Source organism: Gigantopelta aegis, chromosome 9, assembly GCF_016097555.1.
Source record: "Gigantopelta aegis isolate Gae_Host chromosome 9, Gae_host_genome, whole genome shotgun sequence".
NCBI classification, from domain to species: domain Eukaryota; kingdom Metazoa; phylum Mollusca; class Gastropoda; order Neomphalida; family Peltospiridae; genus Gigantopelta; species Gigantopelta aegis.
Genome location: NC_054707.1, coordinates 25,548,953 through 25,573,346, shown reverse-complemented (window position 1 = coordinate 25,573,346; position 24,394 = coordinate 25,548,953). Strand labels below are relative to the sequence as shown.

The 24,394-nt window shown below is 36.9% G+C and overlaps 1 protein-coding gene across 1 annotated transcript in view; it reads left to right on the top strand.

The window, feature by feature from the left end:
• Nucleotides 1-24,394, top strand: part of LOC121381192 (integrin beta-PS-like) — a 69,261-nt gene that overhangs the window by 5,434 nt on the left and 39,433 nt on the right. Inside the window, exon 2 of the mRNA XM_041510381.1 lies at nucleotides 24,021-24,106. Coding sequence (XP_041366315.1) covers nucleotides 24,021-24,106 — 86 coding nt within the window. The remainder of the gene's footprint in view (nucleotides 1-24,020; nucleotides 24,107-24,394) is intronic.

Here is a 24,394-nt window from a genome sequence, read left to right as displayed (position 1 = left end):
GCACGTTACAATGTACGACTATCGATAGGATGTTTTGTAGGGAAGAATTGCCTAGGACGTCTATAGGGTTGATACATGACGGGCCGATTTATCATTATCAACTTGGGGTCTAAACATCCTGCTAAAAAATTACTCAATTTTAACATAATAATATAGTAATAATTAATAGTTTCAAAATTAACTAATTGTGCATGTAAACTTATCTTTCTTGCAATAATTTTCTTTTAATATGTGAAATAAACAACGAAAAAAGAAGAAGAAAAGAAACAAGAAACATAGCAATAAATAACAGACATACATAAAAAAGTTCAGCTACAAGTATATGTTTATCTTTTTTGAGATACCCCCTCCGTTCATTTGCCCCATCTAGCGGCAGTTTCAACGTGAACACGATAAGTGCCTAATCCACATAATATGGAACATCGAGTGCTTCCTGTTTGACGAGTTACAGTAAGTCAGTTAAGTTCTTTATCGCGTTACGTTTTGCAACTTATCAGCATTATAACAATGAAATACAATATTATGTACAATAGTGCGGAACAATGGTGGAGAATGACTTGCATAAATACATACACGTATACCGATAAAAACAATCTATCTATATCTATACATAAACAATCAGCAATATGGGTCACACAAATATAAATATATTAAGTTGTTTGTAGTAATAGCATATCCCTCATTTTGTTCGCTGTAGTAAGTATTTGTCAAGGTTATTTATCTCCTTATTGTTTGTAGTTGTCAATAGCTGTATTAGTATAAAAGCACTGGGGTTCTTGGAGTAGTATTTCTTAATAAATATATTTCTTAAAGTTTCGTGTCGTGGACACTGAAGAATAAAATGAAACTCATCCTCAATCGCATTAATATTACATAATGTACATACTCTTTGTTTTCTCTCGCTATGTTTGTACCTACCAGCTTCAGTTGTAGCATCAGTTTATATGAAACTTGTTATGCACAATATACATATGTTTATCCTACACGTACTACAATATTGCAAAGGAAATTTTTATGTCGTCTGCTCGCGCGAATTTTCAACAGTGGTTACGTATTAGTTAAAGTTTGTTTTGTTTAACACCACTGTAGCACATTGATTAATTAATCATTGGTTATTGGATCTCAAACATTTGGTCATTCTGACTCATAGTCGTCAGAGGAAACCCGCTACATTTTTCCTAATGCAGCAAGGGATCTTTTATATGCACTTTCCCACAGACAGGATAGCGCATACCACTGCCTTTGACCAGTTGCGGTTTACTGGTGGGAACGAGAAAAACAGTGTGTGTGGATAGTTTGTACAGAGGAAACTCGCTACATTTTTCCATTAGTAGCAAGGGATCTTTTATACGCACCATCTCACAGACAGGATAGCACATACCATGGCCTTTGATATCCCAGTCGTGGTGCACTGGCTGGAACGAGAAATAGCCTAATGGGCCAATCGACGGGGATTGATCCTAGGTCGACCGCACATCAAGCGAGCGCTTTACCACTGGGCTACCTCCTTTCCTGCCCCGAGAATGAAATGAGCAGAGTGGTGTGTAACAAAAAGAGGGAATGAGACCAGCATGAACAAAGGCTTGCCCCTATGCTCTTCGAATATTGCCATACTAAACAAGCATTCTCAGACTAATGCTAAAGCAATACATGTCCCATACCGGACCCTAACTTCAAAGACCAGAACTCTGTGAACAATGGAAGGAAGGAAGGAAATGTTTTATTTAACGACGCGCTCAAAATATTTTATTTGAAAAAAAAAGAAGAAAGAAATGTTTTATTTAACGACGCGCTCAACGCATTTTATTTACGGTTATATGGCGTCAGACATATGGTTAAGGACCACACAGATATTTAGAGAGGAAACCGCTGTCGCCACTTCATGGTCTACTCTTTTGGATTAGCAGCAAGGGATTTTTTTATATGCACCATCCCACAGATAGGATATTACATACCACTGCTTTTGTTACACCAGTGTGGAGCACTGACTGGAACGAGAAATAGCTCTGTGAACAATGGGTAAATCACCATATATTAAACTTGATCTGTAACAGTACATGATACAGCTATACACAAAAAATATACGGAAAACTATACACGGGACAGACCGACGGGCAGATAGGCATACAGACAGACAGACGTACAGAAGGACGTAGATGAAACCTATAGACCCCTCCGGTTGGAACGGTAGAATACATATGAACAAGCAGTGTGATTATATATTACACAACTAACATCCGCCAACCAGCCACTTGGCACACGGCTACATTTCTACTACAGGGGGCGGAACGTAGCCCAGTGGTACAGCACTTACTTGATGTGTGGTCGGATTGGGATCGATTCCCGTCGGTGGGCTCATTGGGTTATTTGTCGTTCCAGCCAGTGCACCACGAATGGTATATCAAAGGCCGTGGTATGTGCTATCCTGTCTGTGGAATAGTGCGTATAAAAGATCCCTTTTACTAATGGAAAAGTGTGGCGGGTTTTCTCTCTAAGTCCATGTGTCAGAATTACCAAATGTTTGACATCCAATAGCCGATGATTAATAAATCAGTGAGCTCTAGTGGTGTCGTTAAACATAACTCTTCTTCTTCTTCTTCTACTACAGTTTTACGTTTAGCGATAATCTTACTACACTTAATATTACAGTTTTACGTTTAGCGATAATCTTACTACACCTAATATTACAGTTTTACGTTTAGCGATAATCTTACTACACCTAATACTACAGTTTTGCGTTTAGCGATAATCTTACTACACCTAATACTACTGTTTTGCGTTTAGCGATAACCTTACTACACCTACTACTACTGTTTTGCGTTTAGCGATAATCTTACTACTGTTTTGCGATTAGCGATAATCTTACTACACCTAATACTACTGTTTTGCGTTTAGCGATAATCTTACTACACCCAATACTACTGTTTTGCGTTTAGCGATAATCTTACTACACCTAATACTACAGTTTTGCGTTTAGCGATAATCTTACTACACCTAATACTACAGTTTTACGTTTAGCGATAATCTTACTACACATAATACTACAGTTTTGCGTTTAGCGATAATCGTACTACACCTAATACTATAGTTTTACGTTTAGCGATAATCTTACTACACTTAATACTACAATTTTACGTTTGACATAGAAACCGGTGCCCTTTATTACAAACCGACGATCATGTTTATAGTAATAGTTGCCCTTCTTTGTTTATACATACGACCATAATAGCATATATTTAGAGTTAATTATTTTACCCTTTAATCATGGCCTCCCCAAATGACCCCAAACGAATCATACAGCAGCAGTGCTCTGCAGATAATTGAGGATATTATGTTGATATTTGCGGCAGTACTTTCGACTGCGATGTCAATATCGTAATGAGTTGCAAAGTGTGCACTTAAAATAATATTGTTACAAAAATTACATTTGTGACAGTACAACTGTTTAAAACAGGGGCGGATATAGGGTAGGTGATTACAGAAAAGGGAACATTCAATATATTGCCCTGAAATACAAACATATCTTGAGTAAATATAGATTATCGCTTTATAGAAACGGGCAGATACCACAATATTGACAGGACTAATATAATGTGTAGTCTGTGCAATATGAATGTAGTAGAAGACGAATATCACTCTGTTCTAGAGTGTCCTTTCTACAGTACCATAAGATATAAATATATTAAACCGTATTATCACAACAAACCATCAACATTTAAATTAACGCAACTACTGTCAAGCAACACTTTAAAACAGTTAATTATATTGTGTAAGTATTTGACCACTGCTACCAATCATAGAATAGACAACATTGATACATGACATATGTTATTATATTGCATATTATAGCTATGCATGTATTACCCATTTATTATTGACTTTTATCGATTGCAACCCGTTGCTACATACCATTCCCCGCAATGTGCACATTATATATATATATATATATATATATATATATATATATATATATATATATATGTATGTATGTATGCCTACTAGTGGGGGTCATATTTGGCTTCCCCGTGACCATTTTTAGGTGACCAAAGGTTGAGGGTGGATTTCAAGTTTTTGGACCATTTAGAAAACAATTAGCCCCCATGTACCTCGCGAAACTTCCGACTAACTCCACCAGGGGGCCAAATCCATTATTGATCACCGGCGGCCACACATTGTTTGCAATTTGGTGTCATCTTTACACTGAAATCAAAGATGGCCAATGTCCACCACTTGGATGATTAGAAAACGCCAGAACTCTTGCCATATTTGGATTAAATCATAAATGAAGATTGTTTTTATATTGAAAAGAGGATGCACAATCTATTGGTGAGGTTATTTTTGCCATATAAAGTTATCTTGATCTTAGAATCCAAGATGGCCGTTGTTCATGATCTTTAAAATGAGAACATGCTGGAGCCCTTGAACTAATTGAGATGTCTATTTTCACTAAACATTTTCACAATCGGTTTATGGGTCATTTTTACAATTTGATGCCATTTTCACTTTTAAATCTAATATGGAGGGCATGAAACTATGGAAAGCGCAATATATTTTAAAATAATTCAGTAAACAAATGTAAGATACGATAGGTTGCAGCTGAAACCTAGTCTATCTCACACAACTGGACACATCAAACACTAATACTGAACTGTCAACATCTATTACCACCTGTATACTGGGCGATGCGACATTTAAAACTATTTACCACTGGCCACGGTCCAGCCAGGACCAGTAGAAGAGGGGTGAGTAAAAAGGGAATGGCAGAGCTAGAAGAAGACGAGGTAACTGTTGCTTATGCAGTATTGTTCGAAAGAATCGCAATGTGGTAGGAACTTCATTGTTTATTTTTTATTCTGTTAAAATCATTTGTATCCCAGGTCTCTACAAGGTTTGAGCTAGTCATGTCACCATGCACAAAGTTCATGACAAAAGTGTTGAGGACATTCATGGTTTCCTTGGAGATTCGAGTTTCTTTTTTCCATAGTACATTTCTCATATATAGCCCCTTTGCCATGCCCATTACTACCAGATCCAGTTAATATGTATGCTATAGTGCGATAGTGATAACCATATGTTAGGGACCTTTCCTTTAGATACAGTATCAGATTCAGTCATGACAAAGAAAGAAGAAAAAAGAGGAAAAAACATCTAGATATTGTACATAAAGGTATGGCATGATGCATGGACTGTCTGATCATGCTTTGACATTAAAATGTCCTTAGTGTCGATGACTACTGGTGCGGAATTGTAAGTATATAGTGATAAGGATGTATCTACGTCAGCTTGACGAAATGTTGCAGTGATGGGACGTATCTTCTGTGAGAAAATTGGTACAGCAGGAACCCGTAAAAATAAAATAAGTAGTCCATTGTCCAGGGCAAGTTTGATGAGTGATGCTATCAAAAGCTGCTGAAAGGCGACCATCCTATTGATTGAAAATAATATGACTGAATGCGATAGTAGTACCACCGGTCTTTCAGGTTGATGGCAAATGGAATACATTTGAGAAGTGCAGTGTGAGTATGGAAGGTCTAACTCTCCTGCGCTACTTTGTATCATCACTTCCTATCTCCACTAAATCGCCGTTAAAACATTTGTTGTATGGTGAAACGAAGAGCTCAAATCTTACAGAAGCCCAGGCTAAAATGTCGTATGAACAAAAAAAACAACCCAAAAAACTATTAATATATCCCATCAGACAGCGTTATCTTTCGGATAACACTGCCAGTTATATCACCTTCATCAGCTGTACCGTTCTTTTGTCACAAAACCCTTTTTGTTCATCTTGACTGGAACTTGATCAATGGAAAATGCTGTGTTGTCTGTAACATTTGCCTAGTACTCTCACGAACCCTAACTGTAGATTAGCCAGTACACAGATGGATGGTAACACATAATTTGATTTGTCGGATTCTGATTATAGCTATGACGAATGAAGTTAAGTTTTGTGAAACAGAGTAGGTCTCAATTATGACAAATTGTACATTAGGAACCTTTGTTAATTTAATTTACAATTATCTGAAATGTATTGCGCTATTTAATATTTCAGTACAGCTGCTACACCCTCCATATTATATCCCAAGGTCAAAACGACCTCAAATTGCAAAAATTACCACACATAAAAAAGATAATAGATAAAAACTTTATTGCATATAAACATTCCACATACGGAACTGGATGCAAAATATATGCATAAACAAGAAACAAACAAAATGACTAAATAAGGACTAATTATGGGCAATACATGTATAATCGTGAACAAATTTGCATACCGCACCAGCACAGGCTGGATTTTGGTTTTGCATAATATATATAAATTTTTCTTGCATACTCATACTTTTAAATAGGTAATTATGGAAAGTTAGATATGCATATAATTTGACACGTTGACTATTATATTTGTTACATATTGTGATATGATGGTATTCATCTTCAATTACATTGCAGTGGTCACATAAACGTTCTTCCACTGGAGTGAAGGGTTTTGTATGGCGCCCAGTCTCTATTTTTAATTTGTTGTCACTGAGACGTAATTTAGTAAAAGCTTTACGGTGTTCTGGATGTATACAATGTAATAAATATGGCTTTAGTTGAATATTGTGTTTATATAATTTGTACGTTCGCATCTTATTACTGGATCCATCTCTTTTGGCTGGAGCTATGTTTTCTTTTAAAATATTGTGATATTTAGTTTTAATTATATTTATAACATGAATGGGATAATTGACAGTGCTTTGTTTTTGTTTCAACTCACCAATGTAATAATATAATTTGTGAAGCCAACCAATATTTTTCTTTTGAAGGCTTGTGCATTCAGAGAACGCATGTTGTAAAATAATGTTGTCCGTAGTTTGCATATAGGAATAAAAATGTAACATTCTTTTTACCACAGACAACAGGAGTGGGTACAAACCTAGCTCAGCTCTAGAGGCCCAATTATGGGTACGACTATTAACCTGTAGTGTTGATTTACAGAATTTTAAAAGCACTCTCTATGGCAGGAAAGTTCCCAAATATTTTAATGATATGAACTGGGCACCCCAAACCTCACTGGCATATAAAAGGACAGGCTCAACAAGAGAATTAAATAACTGGCATGAAATGTCTACTGGTAGGTTAACATTTGAGAATTCTTTCTGCATCTTGTAAAAAAACAACCTAGTCCTTTGCTCCAAAGTGATCGGGAACATTCTTTAAAATTTCCATTTTGAGTAAAGTCAACCCCTAAATATGTATACTTTGTTACAACTGGGACTTTATTGCCCGAGAGATGCCAAGTAAGCTTATTTGTTGTACTTTGGCCACCAGAAATAACAATTTTTGTTTTATTTAAATTAATAGTAAGATTGTTGTCATTACAATATATATCTAGTTGATCAAGGAGCTGTTGTAGACCATGTGGGGTTTCTGATACAAGTAGAAGATCATCTGCAAAAAGTAGATGGCTTAAGCGCATTGTGTCTAAAAACTTTATCTCCATTGTTACATAAATATTCTTAGAAGTCATTAATGAACATAGTAAATAGTGTTGTAAATAAAATACAGCCCTGGCGAACACCAATGTTTGATTGGAATGGTTGTGATATGCCTTTATCAGTCTGAACACTATATGTAACATTAACATATAAAGATTCGATTATTTTTAAAACATTACCTGTAACCCCCATAAGAGCAATTTTATTAAATAATTAGCTTCTATCCACATAATCGAATGCTCGTTTGAGATCTACAAAGCATGCATAGACCTTTTTCTTTTTACATTTTATTTATCAATCAGGGTTTTTAGTGTAAATATGTGATCTGTTGTTCTAAATCCTTGCCTGAACCCAGCTTGACAGATATCAATTTGGTTGGTTTGTTGTAGGTAGTCTACAATTCGTTTACCTATTATTTTGCAAAACAATTTACGAATACAACTACTTAGAGCGATTCCACGATAGTTACTTGGGTCTGTTTTGTCACCTTTTTTGTGCAAAGGGACAATTCGTCGCGTGAGAGCTAAAAGGTCGTAAGTGGCAAATACGACCTAAAACGTCTTTTTGCATATTTGGAATCGCCATCCTCGATTACATATTGTCACAAAAAATCGTAGCTGTGTCCCTAATAGCATCGCTTATACTGAAGGATTTAAATGGTCGTAAGTGAATCACAGATACCAATTTGCACGAAAATAGACGTAACTGACACGTACGACTTTCCTCCGATTTCCTTGCTGTCCATTATGTGAACACGACTGGTCGTATGTGGTAGATACACCCATTTTAAATACAGTTCGTTATATAACTATGTCTGACATAGGTCGTATGTGCCAGATACGATCCATATGCATTCATTGTTATCGGTTTGTGATAGAAATTACAAATGCGAAGTACAATAGAGCGTACATTATGTCAATATTTTTATGTGCTTGAATCCTAAAAATAATATAACTTTTGTCGTTGTGAGAGCCCGGTCTAATATGGGAATTTTTTTTATACTGCATGCAACGAACCATTTGGCAACAGACAAGAATCGTGTCTGTGTATATAAATAGGAATTGCAGTAACATTAATGTTGGTATGGTTTGCTATTTTATGTGCACCATAATTATAATAATAAACATGTTTTGGTGAATTGTCTTGAAAAACAAATATCTATTTTGAAGTTTTTTAATCGAAGCAAAGTTTCCAACGTAATTTGTATCCGTAGAAAAATTTGAATTCATAATAATGTTGTATGTGGCATATACCACCAAAGTGCAAGCATAAATACACTGATTTTGGATGTATTTAATTGTATGTTACGGTGATCAAGTTCCGTCTGTCAGCTGCCTTTGAAGATCTATAGGATTGCCCTAATGTAGGCATTATGGATTAACAATATTGCACATACAAACGCAATTGTAAGTTATCCAGGACAAAGTCCAGTAACAGAAGATAGTGTAATCAGACGTAAAGTTTAAAGGCGAATAAAGTGAATGTGGCCTCAACATAAACGACAGCAAGATCTATGAATTTTTATTAACTTTACAATTAACGAATATTTGCAACAGAATGTTGAACGCGAACATGACACAACACAGCACGCACAACAGAACATGAACATGACATATCACACAACAGGACCTGAACATGACATAGCTCACACAACAGGACATGAACATGATATATAGCATACACAACAGAACTTGGCACATCATTGACAACAAGACCTGAACATAACAGCAAAAAGCTAAACATGAGAAAATAATCACCATAGAAAATGAACGTGACATAGCACTGGCGACAGTTTATTTGTTTGTTTTGTTTAATGACATCACTAGAGCACATTGATTAATTAATCATCGGCTATTAGATGTCAAACATTTGGTAATTATGACTCGTTGTCATCAGAGGAAACCTACTACATTTTTCCTAATGCAGAATGGTATCTTTTATATGCACTTCCCCACAGACAGGACAGCGCATACCACGGCCCTTATCCAATCACTTGCGACAGAACCTGAACATGACATAGCACTCACAAGAAAACCTGCATATGACGTGGCACACACAAAAGAACCTGAACGTGGCATAGTACACACAACAAAACCTGAAGAACATGACAGAACACACATATAACATACCATGATCATGACGTAGCACACACAAGAGAACTTGAACATGACATATCACTCACAACAGACCCAGAAAATAATTTAGCACATGCAACAGAAACCGGAGGATTGATAACTTAACACTCGATAAAACACTGCACATAACATAGTCTGGATATATCACTGAACACACATCATACATAACCTGGAGAGATCTCTGAACACAGTAGAACCTGGAGAGACCACTGGACACACAACAGAACCTGGAGGGATCACTGAACACACAATAGAACTTGGAGAGATCACCTGACACAGAACGGTATCTGGATAGATCACTGAACACACAATATAACCTGGAGAGACCACTGGACACATAACAGAACCCGGAGAGATCACCAAATATACAACAAAACCAGGAGTGTGCACTGAACTCACAACAGAACCCGGAGAGTACACCCAACTCACAACATAACCTGGAAAGATTACTGGACACACAACAGAACCTGGAGAGATCACTGAACACACAACAGAACCTGGAGAGATCACTGGACACACAACAGAACCTGGAGAGATCACTGGACACACAATAGAACTTGGAGAGATCACCGGACACACAACGGAACCTGGAGAGATCACCGAACACGCAATATAACCTGGAGAGATCACTGGACACACAACAGAACCCGGAGAGATCAACAAATACACAACAAAACCAGGAATGTGCACTGAACATACAACAGAACCCGGAGAGTACACCCAACGCAGAGCAGAAGCTGTAGGGGTTACTGTTCACTCAATATCACATGGAGAGGATCCTGCATACTCAACAGGTGGACATGGTATAGTGTTCACTACTTCTGGATTTTATATTCAGTACACACCCTCATTGGAAATGTAAACCCTATATCCTTTGAATGAGCTTCACTTGAACCCGGTGTAGCCCAAGCCAATAGGCTGCTAAACATAGTTTCTTCATTAAGGATACCAGCTTCAGTTTGCTTAACTATTCTGGTTTGTCTGTTGCACTAACTGATAAACCAGGTATTCTTGAAACTAGTGAAGTACACCCTGAGGTAGCAGAACCAGGAACTATCTGCAAAAGGACTCCCATGGCTCAAAGAACACGGAAAGAACACTGCACACAAAATGACATCACCTTTTCTGATGACTCACCAGGAACGAACACGTGCCTAGAAAAAGACGTTTTGTATGGACAAGTTGTCTGATTCTGATGCACCACCATCAAACAACCAACATGGAGCACTACCATCACAGTGTTTCTGCCAGATAGAAATTCTTGGGTATGGCTCTATGGAATTGAATGCAACCACAGTCAACAGGGGTATGGTGGGTCCTCCCTTAGAAAGAAAATGGTTTACGTTTATGGTTAGGATTAAGAAATGCATACAGTAATGATAAGAGTAATTAATTTTGTCAAAAAGTTAAATTCTGCAAAAATATTTGGGTATGGCACCATACCTTTTTACCTTCTGGCAATAACCCTGCACCAGACTTAGACAAAATCAGGGGTGGGTCAAAGAAAACAAAGATTTCACGAGACAGAGTAGTTTGATTTTATTTATCGTATTATTATTAACAAAAGTAAAATAACTTTTTTTCACGTAATATTTTGTTTAAGCGGTGATTTTATTAATACGTACTTCTACTTGTATTCCTTTTTGAATGTTTGCTTCTAAATATTTTCTATTTACAAGCTTTCTCCTTTTTAAAAATAAATATGTGATTTGCAAAACTGAAATGTTTTACAAGTGATTGTTCTTTCAGAATAAATATTCAAATTTACTTGATATACTGTCGGTCGTAAGTGACGCATTTAATCCAATCATGAGTCAATAATTGTGGTAACTACAACTATTTAAGCAAATAACTAAAACACCTAATATGCTATAAATACCGCAAATGTACAAAGAAATCGTAAATATGTTCAGTTTCATTGTCATTAAAAGAAATTCGACATCTTAACTACTGATCAAGAAAAACAGTTTTTCTTCATTATCTCGGCTTTTTAAAAATGAATTTTGATGTACTCACGTCCTTCTGGCTCTCACGCGACGAATTATTGAATGGGCCCACTGTGGAGGAAAATAGCCTATTGACAATATATCATTGAAAAGTTTGACAACACGATCTAGTATTAATGGAAAGAGACATTTGATAAGCTCATTACTGACATTGTGTACACCCTGTGCCTTTTTCAGCTTAATATCTTCAATACATGCTATAATTTCCAGTGCTGATATTGGTGAATTAATCAGTTGGAATGATTAGGAATCCCCTGTTTGATGTAAATAAATACTTCATTTATTATTCTAATCAGTTAGTTCAAGGACTCCAGCATGTTGTTATTTTAAATACGATGAACAACGGCCATCCTGAATTTGAAGATCAAGATGACTTGATATTGCAAACATAAACTCACCTAAATATTGTACCTTCTAATTTTGTGCAAATAGACACTTGATTTATGATTGAGCCCAAATATTTCAAGAGTTCAACTGGGTTTTTTTAAAATTATCAATATGATGAATAACGGCCATCTTGGATTTGAATGTGTAAAGATAACCCCAAATTACAAAAACAACCCGCCGGGCTACTAGATTTGTTTTGGACACATCCAGTTGCACCCTAATCAACAAGAGAATAAAACACCTTGAAAACCCCCACCTAAAACAACATGTTTAAATAAAAATAAAGGATTAAAAAATATATATATATATATATAATTATGGTGCTGCCAATTTTTATTGATGGGTACGAGATTTTATAAGCTAATAAATAGCCCAGTGGGCTACCATTGAAACAAGGTAAGGTCAATGTCTGTAATTTGTTTTAGAGACGAACATCTTACGGATGCAGTTATCAGTGACACCGAATACGTTTATAGTAGGCGAAACATTTAATTCTTTTTAAAGTAATTTTCTCTCAACGCTAATATAAGCTTTGCTCACTTCCCAATCATGGGTGCTCGGATACATATTTTGTGATTTGCGATGGTGATGAAATAACAGAGTATAAGTATCTTGGGACTGTAATTGACATAGAGAATACTACATGAATGGCCGTTAGATACTATCCCACAGCGAGTTGCTTTAAAATGTATCTAACGAGCGAAAGCGACTAAAATTATTTACAGCCCTTTTACGTGTACCTAACTTACGCGTCACAGACAGATTATTGTCAGGTTACTTATACGTCACAGTGTGATCGATTTCGACAGTGCTGCTTTTTTATTTGCTGTATGGCATTGGTAACCTGGTCTGGTGCTTATAAAGCTTTTAGAGTCTAGATTCGAGACTCTAATAGAGTCTAAGACAGTAACGTCATGGCAACGCCATACACATTGTATGTGTGTGACGTCATTAGAGATTGAGTCTAGACTCGAGACTCTAATAGAGTCTAAGACAGTAACGTCATGGCAACGCCATACACATTGTATGTGTGTGACGTCATTAGAGATTGAGTCTTGACTCTAAAAGTTTTATAAGCACGGGCCCAGGTCATCACCCAGGAGCAGCCAGTCGTATGTCTTGAAATTGTTAACACACATACATGTGTAAACAATTATGTGTTATCACAAATAACGAATGATGTTCTCATCAACGGGTGTGTAAGAAAATAAGTTAATAAGCTGGACTGCCAACACTAATACAGTGAATGCCAACACTAATACAGTGAATGCCAACACAGACTATTTTATGCATAATTCAAAACCCTTTAACGTTGTCTCCACCATCTTGTCATTGTTTTTGTTCAAATAGTTTAACCTATTCCATCCAGTTTTGGTTGAAATCCCTGTCAAGCCAGACCAGAAATAATTTTTTGTTTTTTTTGTTTTTTTTAGAAAAAACAGAAATAATTTAATGCAATTGTCTATATTGCAGTGTGTCTATTGTTGATGTATGGTGTAATACAACTTCCTTTTTAAGGTGATAAAATATTGCCCTGCCCTATCCTGTCCTGCCCTGCCTTGTACTAATATTAGGAGAACAAAGTTTAAACACCATCAAAAGCAATCCCGCATGCAAATGTATGGGGTTTTTTTAAATAAATTTATTTTTTTATGTAAACAGCCCACTATAATTCGGCGTCTCTGTAATTATTTATAACTGCCTTAACCGTGTGTGGATAGAGGCACGCAAATAAAATTATCTCAACCCAATGGCGTAGCCAGGATTTTATTGGGGGTGGGGGGTAGGGGGTAGGGGGGTTTTGGTGGTGCAACCCACACTATGTACGTATGTGTATATATTTGTATGATTTTATCAAATTTAATATTTAAAAAAAAAGGTTTGATGAGGGGGGGGGGGAGGGGTTGGGGGATGGGGGCACGGCCCCCGTGCACCTCCCTCCTACGCCACTGCCTCAACCTCTGTAATTATTTAATATCTTTAACACCGCGCCCGAACAGCATCAACTCAGATGGCCAGAGTTGTAAGTATTTTGGCAAGTTTATAATAACAGTGGTTTGAGGATAAATGATGCTGTGTTATGGCGGAAATGAAAGGCGGAAGCTTTATATGCAACACGATGTTCTGTTGTAGGTTCCATTAGACCAAATCGATTCCCATTGCCGATTATGTTAACATATTTGTTTTTTTAACGAAACCAATAAAAGCAGCGTTTACAAGGAAGTGCCAGAATTGGTAGAGTGCAACCCGTATAGCAACACGGCATGCAAATTAGCACGTGCAGCGTGTTGTCATCAAACACTGCCTTCTTTCATAAACATTCACATTTCTTAGAATGAAACCCTTGAGTATTGTAATGTCGAGATCGTACGTTTTGATATGATCACGACTAAATATCGATATTGACACAAATACAACTGTCACCTACCTGCACATATATAATGTTTATTGTTCTAACCAAACAAATAAAGTCCACTGACACCAACAAAAATAGAGTAAACATGGTGAAGCTGCCCCAACCTCCCAACCCCCAACCCCCCCCACAAAAACAAACAACAACCACCACCACCCCAACAAAACAACAACAAAACAACCCAACAACATGGCGCCCGAACAGAATATTGTACAGTTGAGCGTGAACACCGTAAATACTTTTTATTACGTCATATCCAGATAGATGACACTTTCTTAAATCAGTAGATAGTAGTTTAATATCACGTAAGACAATATTTCGTGAAATTGAACCTTATCACAAGTTATCGTTCAGCGATATATTCAATGTTTATTGAAGTAAAAACCTCAACCCGTTTAATTAAGCTGTCATGGCTTTAAGCAGTCACCCACTTGATGTCACATGACCAAAATATACTGATAGAAAGAAATAAAGGATCACACAGATAGCAACAAGAAATAATGACTGCATCAAAAATCAATTCATATTCTCAAAATTTGACTGGGAACATATAGGCAGCACATTCAACACTACAGACATTCAATCCCACATTACAACTTGGTATGAAATACAGACATTACTACGCTAGTTGTGAATTAAATTTGGTCTACAATTTAATGTGTGCCCTTATTTCTTTCCATCAGGATATGTTCATTTTCATCCAACTCAAACCAGTTTGGGTTTATTTCCTTATTTACGATACTACCGGTTTCGGTGTGATAATTGGGATTTGTCAAAAAGAGGTAAAGACTAAAAAAGCAAATAATTTGTTCTGGCTTTACGAGTTAATATGATATTATTTGGAGGTCTTTTTTTTTCATTTTATTAGAAAAATAACGTGTGAATTTCATGGAAATCACCCCTGTCTCGAACCTACAATGCTCTCGAGTTTACAATACTAGGTCATACCTCATTTATAATCATATTATTGGAGGCGGGATGTAGCACAGTGGTAAAGCTTACGCTTGATGTGCGGTCGATCTCTGATCGATCTACGTCGGTGGGCCCATTGGGATATTTGTCGTTCCAGCTAAATGCTCCACGACTGGTATATCAAATGCCGTGGTATGTGCTATCCTGTTTGTGGGAAAGTGCATATAAAAGATCCTTTGCTGCTAATAGAACAAATGTAGCGGGTTTCCTCTCTAAGACTATTAGTCAAAATTACCAAAATAGCCGATGATTACTAAATCAATGTGCTCTAGTGGTGTCGTTAAATAAAACACACTTCTTTTTCTTCCAATAGCCGATGATTAATTCATCAATGTTCTCTAGTGGTGTCGTTAAACAAAACAAACGTTAAGCTTTATAATCATTATTTTAAATGTGTATATATGTAAAATATATGTGCCTGGATTGAATACTACTGGGTCTAATGTCGACAGCTAACTATTTAGTTCATCAAGATAGACCCCGAGAGAGCGTACGCTCGAAGTTTATCTTGATGAACTACTAACCACCGTGCTGTTGTTGCACTGTTTTCTTAAAGTGCTGAGTGGATAGATATTGTACATGAACAGAGGTAAGTGTTCAATGATTGTTTGTTTGATTGTTTGTTTGTTAGGACCGTTGGAGTCGGAGCTGGGTGTTATATTAATGGGCCACCCACATTGGACGAGGGGTGTGTGACTGAGGAAGACCGCCCCTCCCCCCGGCTACCTTAATATATATTAGTAACTTACTAAGTAAGACAATAAGAAATGCTCTCGAGGCTTATTCAGTTCAGTTCAGTTCAGTTTATGGTATTAATTTAATCGTAAGATCTGCCTTCGAAGTTGGAAGTGTCTCGAAAATCCAAGTGTGTAGCAGATGAACGTAATGCATGTATTGTTTTAGTGGGGAACATGTTTATAATCATTAAATGGTCCGTTTGATATTTCTGTGGACGATTGCCATATAGATAATACATGTTAGTGTACTGATAGTGTTAGTGGGGCATGATATGCAAATCTTTTGCGAGTACCTGATATCATCACTGTTTTTACAGTGATTCGTAAATGCATGTCATCACAGATGTACATATTCCATTGAGCTCTATCCGGCGCAAGTTTGGGTTTTCTTGGGAGTCCTCCTGATAGCACCACGACTGGTGGAATGGTACATATAAAAGATCCCTTGCTACTAATGTAAAAAATGTAGCGGATTTCCTCTATAAGACTATATGTCGAAATTACAAAATATTCGACATCCAATAGTCGATGGTTAATAAATCAAAGTATTCTAGTGGTGTCGTTAAACCAAACAGACTTTAATTTTTCCTCCTGATAGTAGATCATGGACGAAATAACGACTTTTTTTTTTTTTTATCCCTCTACCCCCTTTCCCTTCTCTCCTTTGAATTCCGTCTCATTTCTTCCCGATCAGGCAACTCCTCCTATCTTTCAACTTCTTTCGCTGTCCACATCCCAGTTCTTGTCTTTCCATCTGCGACATGTGCTTGTCTCTCGTGGCTATCCGTGTCACACAACTACCATTACCGATCAGCTTTTGGAGAGTGTTCAGTGGTTACTTCTAGCATTGTTAAGAGACCCATGTGACCACCTACTATACTCCCCTACTACCGGCGATCGTTAGGTTTGATTTTCTAAGACAATCTTGTTGGGAGTCCTCCTCCTGATAGTGAAACAATCACGACTTTTAACATTTGCCTAAAACTTCCTTTCGACTCTGCCTTATGCAGAGATACGAATATGATCACGGATACGAATATGATCACGGATACGATTATGTCATTCAGTGTTCTCCCAGTGTCCCCTACATTTATGATAAATGAGGACATTCTATTATATCCCTATTCATACAATCTATATTCTCAATTATAGAAAGATACATTTTAACATCCGTGTCACTCATATTTGCCTTTTCTATTGCTAATTATATATCGCGGTTACATATCACTCCACTGTTGCTAAGGGCTTTACTGGTATTTGTATGTACTAAAAGGATACCTATACTCCTACCTTAAATTACACGCATTCGCAGAACAATAACACAATAAAACAATATAAAAAAGCGACATACCTAAAGTGGTATTTTAAAGCCCTTGTATCATAAGGATGGGTTTCCATAGAAGTTAACTTTTCACATGACATAATTGCAGTGGGGTCATATTTGACTGCCCCGTGACCATTTTTAGGGGACCAAAGTTATAGGGTGGATTTCAAGTCTTTGGGATCTTTAGAATTTTTTTTTAGCCCCCATGTACCTCGTCAAAGTTCCGGCTAACTCCACCAGAGGGCCAAATCAATGATGGCCGTCAGCGGCCTCACTGGAAATAGAACATGGCCATATCGCACTTAATATAAGAAATACAATCACGAACAAGGTGTCTATTCCCATTAAAAAGAAGATGCCTTAACGTCTGGTGGTGGTATGTTTGTAATCTGAAGGCACCGTGACATCGAAATCCAAGATGGCCGGTGTTCACCACATTGATCATTAGTAAACGTCAGAGCTCTTGAAATATTTGGATTAGATCATAAGTGAATTGTGTTTATATACTGAAAAGTCGATGCACAATCTATTGGTGATATTAATTTTTGAAATTTGAGATCATCTTCATCTTCAAATCCAAGATGGTCGTTGTTCATCATATTAAAAATGAGAAAATGTTGGAACCCTTGAACTATCTGAGATAGAATAATAAATGAGGTGTCTATTTTCACTACACAGAACATTCACAATCTTTTTATAGGTCCTGTTTACAATCTGATGTCATTTGGACCTGACAGCTATATTAAAACAATGGAACGCGCAATCTATTTCGAAATACGTTTATGTCCATTGCAACTGTGCTAGCTCCAAACAGGACCAACACAGGAAGACAGTGTGTGAGAAAGGAATGTGTCACGGGGATCCTATAATACCCGTAACTGAATAAAACACAATTATCCAAATATCTCTCCTAACTGTATATCTATTAGATCTCTCTGTATTGGGCAGTCTAATACCCGAGTGGCTCGTCTCTATGTATCATGTGAATTTCCACCACTCCCAGAGTCGATATATTTTCTTAGATGACCAGACATACTGTCGCCAGTTCGCCAGAAATACCCCGGTCATAAACCGTTCTTCGCAGCTGGTCTAAGTGTGTATTAGGGGGTACGGTCGCGCGGAGGTATTACGTAACCAAGTGCCCACCTGGTCTAAGTGCATATTGGGATGCACGGTCACGCGGAGGTATTACGTAACCGAGCTGCACACGGCCCTCTAAAACAATTAACATCGCCACAGGCGAAAAAAAAAGAGAGCATGTTCCGTCACAGAATGGCAAAGATATATGAAGACTAGGCACTTGGTGCTTTATCAGTGTTCTTCGAAAAACCAGTCTGATGGGAGCTTTATTGTTACATTTTTATTTTTAGTGCTACTTTTATCCCAGGTTTCTGAAAGGTTTGAACTACTCATGTCACAACACATAAAGGTCATGACAAAGGTGCTAAGGGATTTCATGATTTCAGTGGAGATCTTTCATGGTTTTAATGTAGATAATTATGACGTAATGATCTAGAAGAGCTCGAGCATCTTTGGTTGTTTCGTAGTACATTTCTCATTGATAGCCCGTTTACCATAACCATGAATACAACAGTTACTATCAGATCCACCCAAGCGGTGATGACAGTTGGCGTTACAAAGTGATCTCCATATGTTTGGACCGTTCCTCTCTATATAGAACACACGGGAATGAACTATCTGATCATGCATTGGCATATGAGTATCGTTAGTAGTGCGGAGTTGTACGTATGATGCACCCACTTCAGCCTGGTGTCATGTTGCAGTTATAGGACGTCCTAATAAGAGAATAAGATGAATAGTCCATTGTCCAGGGCAAGTTTAATAAGCGATGCCTTGAACATACCGAGTTTTGAACGCCTTGGCCAAGAAACAGGTGACTTCATTAAAACACGCCATGACTGTGCGCTAGTAACTCTGGCCAGGCCGGGCAGGGTAAGAGCAGTGCGACTACATTATATGGAAGCTCGGGCTATCAGTCGCCTGTCATGCGCCACTTTGGATCATCACTTTCTATATCCACTAAATGAATGAATGCCCTTAAAATTCATTTGTGTATGGTAACACGAAGAGCTGAAATCTTGCAGAAACCTCCCATAAGATAGCCATCTGGAATAACACTGCCAGTTATCTCACCTTCATTCAGCTCTGTGATTCCTTTGTTACACAACCCTTTTTGAAAAAAAAGCTGTGCCGTTATTAATATTTCCCCAGTACTCTCATAAACCCAAAGTGTGGAACATTCAGTACATAGATTTTGACAGCACGTCATCAGAATCTGGTGTGTCCGAGTTGTGACGAATGCAGTCCAATGGTGTGAAACAGACTTGGTCTCAATTATGATCAATCGTAGATTATGAACTTTTTTTCATTTACTTTGCAGTTTTAGCGTAAATAAAATTATTTTGAAATACATAACTCAATTTAATGTTTCAATAAAGCTTCCTTGTTAGATGTTCAGGTCAAAATGACCTCAAATTGCAAAAAGACCACACGAAAAGGTTATGAATTCCCTGTTTGAATCCAGCATGTTCTTATTTTCAATATGATGAACAACGGCCATCTTGGATTTGAAGATCAAGATGACTTTTAAACGCAAATATGAACTCACATAAATATTGTACGTCCTCCATTGTGTGCAGATAGACACTTCTTTATTATTTAGCCCAAATATTTCAAGAGTTCCGCTGTTTTTTAATTATCAATATGGTGGATAACGGCCATCTTGGGTTTGAATATCAAGATGACCTCAAATTGCACAACTAACCCGACCTGAAGAATAGACACCCTCTCTGTAATGGGAATAGATACCTTATTCCTGATTGTAAATTATATATTAAGTGAGCGATTTTCCATTTTCGGTATGGCCGCTGGCGGTCATAATTGATTTGGCCCTCTGGTGGAGTTAGCCAGAACTTTCGCGAGGTACATGGGGATATTTGTTTTGGAAAGGTCTTAATGACTTAAAATCCACCCTCAAACTTTGGTCCCCGAAAAATGGTCACGGGGAAGTCAGATTTGACCCCACTATAACATTTCATAACGGTTTCCACCAAGTTCACGTAGTTCGTTTGTCATATCCGTTTTGCAACGTAGCTATTTAAAGGAGTGAATAAGTATAACTAATAAGATTTAACTTGTTGGGTTTAGTCCTTGACTATCATATCATATATCATATATCATATCGTATATCATATATCATATATCGTATCGTATCGTATCGTATCGTATCGTATCGTATCATATCATATCGACCCAGCTAGCAACCGAACATCAATCAAATCTCTGTTAAAATGAACCCAGGGGCTGGAAGTACCCCAATGGTAAAACGCTCGCATAATGCGTGGTCTGTCTTGTGTCGATCCCTGTCGGTGGGACTATTGGACTATTTCTCATTCCAGCTAGTGCACCAACGCTGGAATATCAAAGGCCGTGGTATGTGCTATCTTGTCTGTCGCATGATACATATAAACAAATTCCCGGCTACAAATGAAAAAATATAGCGGGTGTCCTCTCTAAGACTATTTGTCAAAATTACCGAATGTTTGACATCTAATTGCCGATGTTTAATAAACCAATGTGTTCTAATGGTGTCGTTAAACAATACAAACTTTGTTCGTTCTTCTGATCACGCGTAAATGGTGAATCATGACACGTGAAAAGTGTCTATAGAAAACCAGTCTAAAGTTACTCGTGAACTCCTAGGGGGCAAGCTCTTTGAAAACGATTTGTAACTCCATAAGGAGAGGTCTTTACATTGTTTATTAAGAGTGTTTCTCGTGTATTTTACTGTGTATGTATTGGGTGAGACTTTAATAAAATAGCTGTCTGTCTGCCTGTCTACCATGTGATTTTTTTCTTTTTATCTTAGTCTAAGCCATGCATTTTCCCGTAAATTGATAATGTTTTAAAGATGTTGTTGTTTTTCTTTCTTTTTTTATTCCAGAGTAGGTGAAAATCCTATTTGTAAAATATAAATATTGTCTATGTTTTGTGTTACTTTTATTGTAAATATCTGGCGACACGAGTTTACGGTAACATTTATCCTGCAATGGCCATCATTAGAACCGATCATATCGGACGATTAGCCTGTTGTGACGTTTACATGACGATGTGTTGTCAAAACAAAAGCGCTACACTATAATACTTGCATTCCTGTTAAGAGGCGCAACTATTTTGATTATCTCAAACTTGGACGTTTCACTCTAACTGTCACGTGACATTTCCCGTATTATTTAAACTAGAAATAATAGACCGAGGACATATTTGTAGTGTCGCTTCCTGTTTGAGAACTGATTACTAAACACCACTACATACACGTACATTATCAGCTCACCCTGGCCCGAATGGCCATATGGGAGCTTATGCGATGGCGCCAAGTCTGTTGTCCGTCGTCCGACAAACGTCTTCTCCAGTTCCACCAAGCAAATGTCAACCAAAACGTGGTCCAAACCATCCATGAACCATACCACATCTATTTTTCGAATGAAATATAGTTAAACACTTATAGGTTGCAGTACAAAACTGGATATTGACTCAGACAGTTATTATAATTAATTTCAATAAAAATAATGTCATCTTTGGTATGATCAATAATGAAAAATCTAACTTTCTTAACTGCTTAATTATTAACATAAGATACAAAAAAGAAAAAAACAATATAGAAATCACTGCTGTTAAAAATGTGCTGAAACAAAAGTTTGTAATTGAAAGATTTATTCTATATAAAAATTGCAAATACGAAATGTTTAATAAACAGTGGGCTCCATGGGCTAATCTATTTAATGATAATGAGTAACAGAAATATTATGATAATATATATAATAACTTTATTCGCATTAGGCCTAATGACACTTGAGCACATAATATATACATATATACAGATATACAATGTTAGTATACAACTTTTATAACGTAAAATCGTATTGACACATAATTTAGTTACATTAGTAACATAGATCGCATGAGTATTAACATGATGTTTATAAAATAAACAGATACAAATTACAGATACACATATTATATATAAAAATAATTTCTACTTACGCATTCACATTCACATGCAAGGAAAACTTAATTGTACAAAATTATGTTTCTTTGTTTCAAAAGCTTTAAAACAATACAAAGCTAACCGTCTTACTATTCTTTCATTGTTGTTATTTAACAGGCCCCGTTCCACGAAGCGATCTTAGCACTAATATCACCTTAGTGCACTTAAGCTGATCTTAGGGCTAAGATCGCTTTGTGGAACAGGACCCAGTTCTATAAATCTGAACATACTAGGGTTAGTTTTGTAATATTTTGGTATGTAATGTCTGATAGGTACATGTATAATGATGTTGTTATGGCTTGTTTGCAGATAGCAGAAAACAAGAAAAAGAAACATACATCTGGCATGTAACCATGTCTCGTCTTCTACTTCGTTCTCCACTTTCTTGTTCTCTCTCTTGTCGTTATAAAATCCCAGATCAAACCAATTACATGTATGTATATTTACTACTCTTGTACCCAGTTACCTGGGTGCCTTTTTGTATGCGTATGTATGTCAGAGGACATCCGGGTATGTCTCTCTCTCTCTCTCTCTCTCTCTCTCTCTCTCTCTCTCTCTCTCTCTCTCTCTCTCTCTCTCTCTCTCTCTCTCTCTCTCTCTCTCTCTGTCTCTCTCTCTCTCTCTCTCTGTCTGTGTGTGTGTGTGTGTGTTGTGTTTCGAAATCCAAGATGTCCGCAAGGCATATGCTGTTATAAAGTGGATCATTTATGAGTTTGTGTTTGAATACATACATATTCATATCTTCGTTTGTTCATTTACTATTTAGATGTCAATTATCCATCACCAAATGATCATCTGTGATAAATCATTATTACTATGGTTCACTTAACAGAGGTATAGTTAGTTTAATACCAGGCGAGCGATCTCTTATTTTAATTAGCGGCTGTTCAAAACTTCGAGCTAATCAACGTAACAAAATAACATTAAAATACGAAGAAGTATAAATCTGAATAAAACCCCCATAATGATGATAATAATAATAATAAAATATATAAATAAAAGAAGAAGAAGGCGACAAAGAGGAAGGAGGTGGTGATAATGCAAAGGTAACTGGAAGTTTAATCTCTTATAGCTTATACTTAATAATATATAGAGGATATTTCGGTGTTTTTTTGTCAAATGGTGAAGTTTGCAATCATAACACACTCGTCGCGCAAGCGCGACTTGTGAGCTATAATTGCAAATTTGACTCAATGAGATATAAATCATATTTGACAAAAAACATGAAATTTTCTATTTATTATATAATTTTTGGCATTTTACACCTTTATGTTTAGCCAACAGCAAAATAGTTCCGGCTTTCTTACAGTAAAGATAACACTCTCTACAGTGACGATAACAAATTTTAGAGTAAAATAGTGAAAATTTGACTCTAAAATGTGTTATCGTCACTGAGTGACTGATAACACTTTTATTTCACTGATATTTTAAGATATTTCACTAAATGTTATATAATAAATAAAAAGATAATTTTAAAAATGAGGATCTTTGTTTCCATTCTAGTGGCAGCCGCGTCTAAGGTATGTCGCGGAAACACGTGTGGGTCGTGCATCACAGCTGACAAGTCATGTGCGTGGTGCACACAGGCGGTAAGTGCTGTTTTCAGACAGATAACCGGTCACGGGCTGTGGTGGTTAAGCTACGGACTTAAGGGTGTATTCTACCAAATCAAATCCCATAGACGACAATAGTAACATATGTAGCTAAAACTATTTTGTTAAAATTGCCATTGATGAGCCTATCAAAATTCATCTGGCTGTGACGTCACCATCCCCTGTTAGGAGGTGACGCTGAGGGGGTGACACCTTTCGCATGTTAAGTGCATGGGCGAAAATGGGCCAGAACCAAGACTGTTACCAGTACTCTATACTATCACG